Source organism: Mustela erminea, chromosome 5 (assembly GCF_009829155.1).
Source record: "Mustela erminea isolate mMusErm1 chromosome 5, mMusErm1.Pri, whole genome shotgun sequence".
NCBI classification, from domain to species: domain Eukaryota; kingdom Metazoa; phylum Chordata; class Mammalia; order Carnivora; family Mustelidae; genus Mustela; species Mustela erminea.
The window spans coordinates 73,775,267-73,783,598 of NC_045618.1; the positions used below are offsets into that span (position 1 = coordinate 73,775,267).

The 8,332-nt window shown below is 37.7% G+C and overlaps 1 non-coding gene and 1 gene segment (V, D, J or C); one reads left to right on the forward strand and one right to left on the reverse strand.

Annotated features, from left to right (window-relative positions):
• Window positions 1–6,696: 6,696 nt before the first annotated feature.
• On the reverse strand, window positions 6,697–6,805 carry LOC116592172. The gene has a single exon (XR_004286353.1). It is a non-coding gene; the product is annotated as a U6 spliceosomal RNA (small nuclear RNA).
• Window positions 6,806–7,085: 280 nt separating this feature from the next.
• On the forward strand, window positions 7,086–7,823 carry LOC116590184. The segment is given in 2 exon segments: window positions 7,086–7,221; window positions 7,393–7,823. Coding segments are annotated over 2 exon segments (480 nt in total).
• Window positions 7,824–8,332: the final 509 nt, after the last annotated feature.

Consider the following 8,332-nt stretch of genomic DNA (forward strand, 5'->3'; position numbering starts at 1 on the left):
CTTCCCCCATTCTGTAGCTTGTCTTTTGGTTTTTTTGACTGTTTCCTTCACTGTGCAAAAGCTTTTGATCTTGATGAAGTCCCAATAGTTCATTTTCAGCCTTGCTTCCCTTGCTTTTAGAGACATGTCTGCTAGAATTTTTGGATTGAGGTCAAAGAGGTTGCTGCCTGTGTTCTCCTCAAGAATTTTGATGGATTCCTGGCTCACATTTAGATTTTTCATCCATGGTGAGTCTATTTTTGTGTGTAGTGTAAGGAAATAGTCCAGTTTCGTTCTTCTGAATGTAGTTGTCCAATTTTCCCAACATCATTTGTTGAAAGACTGTCTTTTTTCCAATGGACATTCTTTCCTTTTTTGTTGAAGATTAGTTGACCATTGAGTTGAGGGCCTATTTCTGGGTTCTCTCTTCTGTTCCACTGATCTAATTGTCTGCTTTTTTTGCCAGTACCATACTGTCTTGATGATTATGGCTTTGTAATAGAGCTTGAGGTTGGGAGTTTTGATGTCCCCAGTTTTGGTTTTCTTTTTCAACTTTTTTTAGCTATTACAGGTCTTTTCTGGTTCCATACAAATTTTAGGATTGTTTATTCCAGCTCTGTGAAAATGTTCATTGTATTTTGTTAGAGATTGCATTGAATGTATAGCTTGCTCTGGTAAATGTAGACATTTTAACAACATTTGTTCTTCCAATCCATGAACATGGAACCTTTTCCCATTTCTTTGTAAACAGTTGCCTTCTTATCATAACATGATTTGTTTTTACCTTAAGTGAAAGATCAACATATAGAATGTGAGGATACATGATTCTCAACTTTATATTGTTTTCATATTCCATTACATACAGAATTGTTATGTAAGTGCCACCCACACACTTCCATCACAGATGCAATGAATGAACATTTACTCTGACAAATAATAGTGGCAAAAACTGAGAACAGGCTTTTGATACCATCCTGCTCTGTGTTTTAAACGATTAGCTCTGCGTTCAAAACTATTAGCTCTGCCAAAAATTTCTTGATACTTGGGAGCTATGTTTCATTATTTGCAAAATGGGAAAGTTATATCTTCTTTATATTTTGTTGTGACAATTTATCAATAATATTAAAGAGATTGACAAGAAGCAGATGAGCAATTTGGGACAGTATCTCAATAGGTACTGAAAAGACATTTGACAAATCCAGATCCATTCCTGATTAAAATTCCCAGCAAATAAGATAGAATTGAGGAGAATTTCCTCAACTCAAAAAGCCCCCCCCCCAAAAAACTACATCAAATGTCATACTTGATGGTGAAAGTTAAAAATCCTTTTTGTTCATTTTGTAAATAAGGGAAGAGTTTTTGTTCCCACTACCTGTATTTAATATTGAAGTAGAGGTTCTAATCAATGGAATAAAACATGTGGAAAAAACAAAGCCATACAGTTTGGAAAGGAAGAAGTGAACTTATCTTTTTTTTTAATTTATTTTTTATTTATTTTCGTCATAACAGTATTCATTATTTTTTCACCACACCCAGTGCTCCATGCAATCCGTGCCCTCTATAATACCCACCACCTGGTACTCCAACCTCCCACCCACCCGCCAATTCAAACTTCTCAGATTGTTTTTCAGAGTCCATAGTCTCCCATGGTTCACATCACCTTCCAATTTCTCCCAACTCCCTTCTCCTCTCCATCTCCCCTTGTCCTCCATGCTATTTGTTATGCTCCATAAATAAGTGAAACCATATGATAATTGACTCTCTCCGCTTGACTTATTTCACTCAACATAATCTCTTCCAGTCCCGTCCATGTTGCTACAAAAGTTGGGTATTCATCCTTTCTGATGGAGGCATAATACTCCGTAGTCTATATGGACCACATCTTCCTTATCCATTCATTCGTTGAAGGGCATCTTGGTTCTTTACACAGTTTGGCGACCGTGGCCATTGCTACTATAAACACTGGGGTACAGATGGTCCTTCTTTTCACTACATCTGTATCTTTGGGGTAAATTCCCAGTAGTGCAATTGCAGGGTCATAGGAACTTATCTTTATTAATAGCAGCATAATTTTATGAGCAGAAAACTCAAGGGAATCTGTGAAACAGCTAATAGGACAAATTGGTTTAACATGTCAAATGTACACCTACCATATCATCCAGCCATTTTATTCTCACATATGGACCAAGAAAAATGAAAGCATATGTCTATAAAAAACCTTATACACAAACGTTCACAGCAGCTTTATTTATAACAGCCCCGTGGAACTAATGGATATGGTCAGCAACATGTGAATAGACAAATTGTTTTATACGCACATGATGGGATACACCACAGCAACAGAAAGAAACAAACTCCTGATAATTGCAACCAATGAAGTTTCTCAAAACAATTATGTTGAGAAGAAGCCAGATGAAAGAGTACAAATTGTGCAAAATTTATACAAAACTTTAAAATATGCGACTAATTCATGGCAGAAGCATTTCCTGGAAATGAGAGTGGTGAGGGTTGAGAGAAGGATTACAAAGAGACATGACATTTGGGGTGGTGCTTATGTTCATTATCTCCAATGTGGTGAGGACTTTCCAATACATACATACGTCAAACCTTATAGAATTGTTTATTTTTATTTGGTACAGTTTATTTTTATGTAAATTATGCATTACAATAACCATTAAATATCCAAATTTACTATAGGATACTTTCCCTCAATGTTGTACCAGTCTTTTTGTATGATCCCAAATACAAAATATTTCTCCTGTAGGCATTAATTGGCCTGAAAGTATTTTTTTTTTAGTTATAGATAATGAATTTCTGCATCCACGTGGTACTGTTTCTTTCTTTTTTTAAAAAAGATTTTATTTATTTATTTATTTGAGTGTGAAAGAGAGAGAAAGAGAGTGTGCAATAAGACTAGGGGGAGAGGTGGAGAGAGATGAAGAGGGAGAGAATCTTGATCAGATCCCTTATGAGCTAGGAGCCCCATGTAGGGCTTAATCCAACTACCCTGAAATCATGACCCCAGTCAAAACGAAGGACCTGAAGACCAACAAACCAAGCCCCTATTTTCCCCCTGTTTATTTTCAACCAGCATCATCCCCTCTTTGGGTTTCTCCCTGCATATCTGAATACAAATTTATAGTGGCTGGTCCCATATTCCTTTCTAGCATAGTTTTTTTTTTAATTTATTTTTTATTTTCAGCATAACAGTATTCATTATTTTTGCACCACACCCAGTGCTCCATGCAATCTGTGCCCTCTATAATACCCACCACCTGGTACCCCAACCTCCCACCCACCCACCAATTCAAACCCCTCAGATTGTTTTTCAGAGTCCATAGACTATGCTTTCTAGCATAGTTTTGTGGCAGGTTCTGACAATGTGATTTAGAAGGTGGAGAGAAAGGGAAGTGATACATGAACCTGAACACAGTCTTGAGTTTCTTACTTCACTCTGCATCTGGGAAAGCATTTCCATGTTGGCTCTGGGCTCATGAAGCTACTTGATATGAATCAGTGTAGAGTGCTCTCCATTGATTAGCTCCTTTAACTAAACTTCCATCTATGCATCTAAAGATAACTGTTACAGGGCTTTATAAAAGATGTGTCCCTGACTAGATCTTTATCCTGATAATCTTGATTTCTTACCTTGTGGGGCAGTTTTTTTAAATTGAATGTTAGCAACAAAATATGACAGATGCATGGTAATGATTAGCATCCTTGAGGGTAAAACCTGTTAAGAGGATAGCATTAGGGGGTGGGAGTTCGGGGTACCAGGTGGTGGGTATTATAGAGGGCACGGATTGCATGGAGCACTGGGTGTGGTGCAAAAATAATGAATACTGTTATGCTGAAAATAAAAATAAATTTTAAAAAAAGAGGATAACATTAGTATTTGCTGCCTGATTCACATAGACTTGTCACCTGATGTTGGAGTCAACGAAACAGTGAGAACATAAAATAAGAATCTCAGATCATTCTACAGGGATTTGAAAACTTCATGCATCATGATTCTTCCATTTAGAATTCCTATTTTTAATTTTTTTTTAATTTTTTATTTTTTATAACCATATATTTTTATCCCCAGGGGTAAAGGCAAGGGAAGCAAGGGCAAAAATGAACTATTGGGATTTCATCAAGGTCATTTTCCATTCTTTTTTTTTTTTTCCTTTAAATTTTTTTATTTTTTATAAACATATATTTTTATCCCCAGGGGTACAGGTCTGTGAATCACCAGGTTTACACACTTCACAGCACTCACCAAAGCACATACCCTCCCCAATGTCCATAATCCCACCCCCTTCTCCCAAACCCCCTCCCCCCAGCAACCCTCAGTTTGTTTTGTGAGATTAAGAGTCACTTATGCTACCTAAAGCAATCTACACATTTAATGCAATTCCTATCAAAGTACCTATTTTTAATTTTTTAGTGATTCTGAAATTTAGGAATATTTGACTATAAAATACTGTGGTGTTTCTTCTAAGATGCTTTTATTAAAAAGATAATATTCCTTACAATTGGTATTATTTTAGAACTACATAAATGCTGTATTTCAAGTAAAGACCATTTGTTCATTTGTTTAATTTAACAAATATTAATGAATGCTTAAAAAAATGACAGTTGTAGTTCTAAATATTGGGACACAGTGCTGAAAAGAGACAGAATCACTCAGCAATGACTTGACTTCTTATTACTTTTTCTGTATTCAACTCCAACCTCTTTTCTGCCAGGCAGTAGGTTATAGGCTGGCCCACATCGATACATAAAAATATAAAGTACGGTAGTAGAATGTTTCGGAAGATTACTATCCTCCTGCTACAGAAATGCCCTGGGATGTGTGTTAAAGAATTCTCATATCAGGTAGTGTCTTAAGAACAAAACTGACCTGAGAAGTCAGGATTGCTGTTGTTCAGACTTCCAAGGGCCACCTGAAGACTGACATGTGCCTCATGAAGTCAGGGAGGAGACTGATGGCTGACTTGGGGAGGATTCTGGCCAACATGCACGCATTTCAGTCCCTGTCCACCAGGCGGTGCAGCTTCCTACCACAATCACATTTCCTGTGTGAATGTGGGCTTCCATTGATCATTTTTCTGTCACTCCAACATTTTTTCATGTTAAGAATGGAAGACATTATTTAGGTAACACTCCAGATATGAAGTGTTCTCCAGGCTTCGTGACTGTGCTACTCTTAATGCTTGGTAAATAAAATGCCTTTTAAAACTTGGATCCTTTTATCTATTGTGTCAGCAAAACTTTTAACTATAATTTTATCCAAGAGCTTTATGCCCAAGGTGACACAAGTCTCTTCTTTTTCACCAGGACAAACTCATAGAAATTCAGTGACCCAGAGGAAGGCCAACCGACCCTCTTAGAAGAGGCTTCCTTGACTTTGAATTGTATTTATTCAACAACTATGTTTCACACCTGTATAAGTACAAAGGCATGTGGAAAATATGCTTTAAACAATTCAAAGGGTATATAATAAAAGTTTTCCCAGACATTTGGATAACCATGGAAGATCAGGGGTTTCTGACTGGCTCTGTGGTTTGAATTGGACTCTGGATCTCAGAGTTATAAATTCAAGCCCATGTTGGGTGTATAGATTACTTAAAAATAAAATCTGTAAAAAAAAATTCCATGTTAGATTAATAATAAACATTTATCTCTTGATTTTTGTAATACCTTTTTTTAAAGATTATTTATTCATTTGAGAAAACAAGTGCATAGGCACAAGTAATGGGAGGGGTAAAGGGAGAGACATACTCCCCACTGAGCAAGGAGACTGCTGAGGGGCTTGATCCTAGGACCCTGAGATCATGACCTGAGCTGAAGACAGAGGTTTAAATGGCTGAGCCACCCAGACACCTCTCTAATGCTCCTTAAAAATTTTAGTAAAGACATCCCAAAGGGCAGAAAGCCACAAACAGATAAAGATGAAGGGGGCTATCAACAGACAGTGATTAACCAATTTAGAAAATGAGTTGTATGTAGATAGGGGTGAACTCGCATGAAAGACTAGATTAAAGAAACCTGGGCCTATTGTAGAAGCACCTCAGCTGTGCTGTGCTTTGGAAAGGGTCAGGGAAAGGAAGCACTTCGTATTTTCGGATAATTGAGGAAGATGACATTGCCCACATTGGTGCACACATGTGTGTGCACAGGTGTGGTTGTGTGCACGTGTATTGAGGGTACTGGAGGAGAGAAGGTATAAAAGAAGACTGAGTGGTCACCTTGGGTGCTCAGAACTGAGCATACAAAGCATGGGAGGTTATTGTGGTTCAAATGAAGTTAGGGGAAAACATAAACTAAAAGGATTAATAATCTAATGAACAAATTCTGGTACCTGTTCTGAGCTTTCTGAACACAGCTGGGCTGTGGAAACTAAAGAGTGAGGAGGAGACCTTGATGACAGATCTATTGTCTGAGAGCTGCAACCTGAACTCTTCAACAAGAAATGATTAGATTTTTCTGCTTTAGGCTTCAGCATAGGCATCTGAACAGATAATGAGTAGTGAGGAGGAACACTGGCATAACAATAGGTAAATTGAAAGAGGTACAGTGAATGTCTAAACACTTTGCCTTCTTGACATGTGATTTAGTTCTACCTGAGGTGAAATAACATACTGGGAGCATACATGATTCTTACATCTTTTTTTTTTTTTCACAATTCTTACACCTTATGTTGTTTACATAATTCATTACAAGCAGTTTTTAAAAATCATGGAATGTTTCAAGAATTTGTGTGTCATTCTTGAACACAGCTATGCTGATTTTCTCTGTATAGTTTGGATTTTAGAAGATGTGCTGTCTAAGTTAGTCCCACCTGTCTAATTTTTCAGTAGTGCCATTCACCCACTTTTATCATAGATGCAATGAATATCATAGTTAGCTAAATTATCAATCCTCAATTCTAATTTCAATACAAATTTTACTCATGTTTCTTTTCAAATGTAAGGTTTTCAAAGTTGCATCATGCAAAAGAATTTTAGGTAGTGAGATTCTCACTGGGACATAGAGAACTATGACATGACCCACACAACTTGCTATACCAGGAAACCCCTATTTCCTGTTCTGGGGCCAGAGTAGCACGTACCCAACAATCCTTCCCTCACCCTGTCAGAATCCCCTCAAAGTGCCGAGTCCTGAAGTTGAGGAAGAAGACATTTTCCATCTTGTGGGAGAACTCAAACATGTTGCTCTCCAACCTTCTCAAGGTGGTCCTGGCTTCCGTGTGGCTAGGTAAGGATGGTCCCTGTGGGAACGTGTCTCCTCTATGACTTAAAATCAGGAGAGATAGGCAGGATCTTGTGGGAACCTTGGGAAGGAAGGATGACAGTGTGTAAAACAGAAGTTCGTTGTGGCACATCACATATTCCAGAAGTTTCTGATTCTGTGTTTTTTTCCCTTCAGGATCCAGTATTGCCCAGAAGGTTACTCAAGCCCAACCAGCAATGTTAGTGCAGGAGAAGGGGACTGTCACTCTGGAATGCATATATAACACTAGTGATCCACGTTATATTTTACTTTGGTACAAGCAGCCCAGCAATGGGGTAATGGTTTTCCTTATTCATCAGGATTCTTACAACCAGGAAAATGCCACTGAAGGTCGCTACTCACTGAATTTCCAGAAGACAAGAAATTTCATCCAACTTGTCATCTCAGCTTCACAGCTGGAAGACTCTGCAGTGTATTTCTGTGCACTGAGGGAGCCCACAGTTGAGAGGCATGATGGAGGGAGGTATATCCAAACCCCAGGGCTCTTGTTGATGCATCTCCCTGCAGTAGGGCCCAAGGGGGGAAATTGTCATCCCAGACAGGAAGTGGCACAGGGGCAGGCTTAGAGGGAGAGCCTCACTCTAAGAAAATACCACTCTGGTTAAGAGTTATCATGCATTAAACACTTTCTAATCCCTGAAAATTTGTGCTGTAATTATTTATTGAAGGCTAGAATAGCCACAAAAAAGAATTTGTCATTTTGCAATTAGATTCAGCTAGAAAAATTGGCTAAGGAAGTTTAGAAACATTTGACTCAAAAATCAGCAATAATGTGTGTGAATTGCAGAATTTTTCAGATCAGTTTCTTCAATAAATATTTATTGAGCATATATTATGTTACAGACATTGTTAGAATAAGGAAGGTCATGAAATGTCTCTGTGGTTTTCCTTTTTTTAATATCATGCTGTTTTATACCACTTAATGTTTTATTTTAATTGTGTTTGTTTGCTGTGAATCATTGTACTTACATTTAGTTTCTAGGGTGTCTATTGTGTGATATGTTTGTATCCATCTTATTAACACCTCCAGGATAGATGTGCTCAGTTTGCATACAGGAAGTTTACCTGCTTCCCA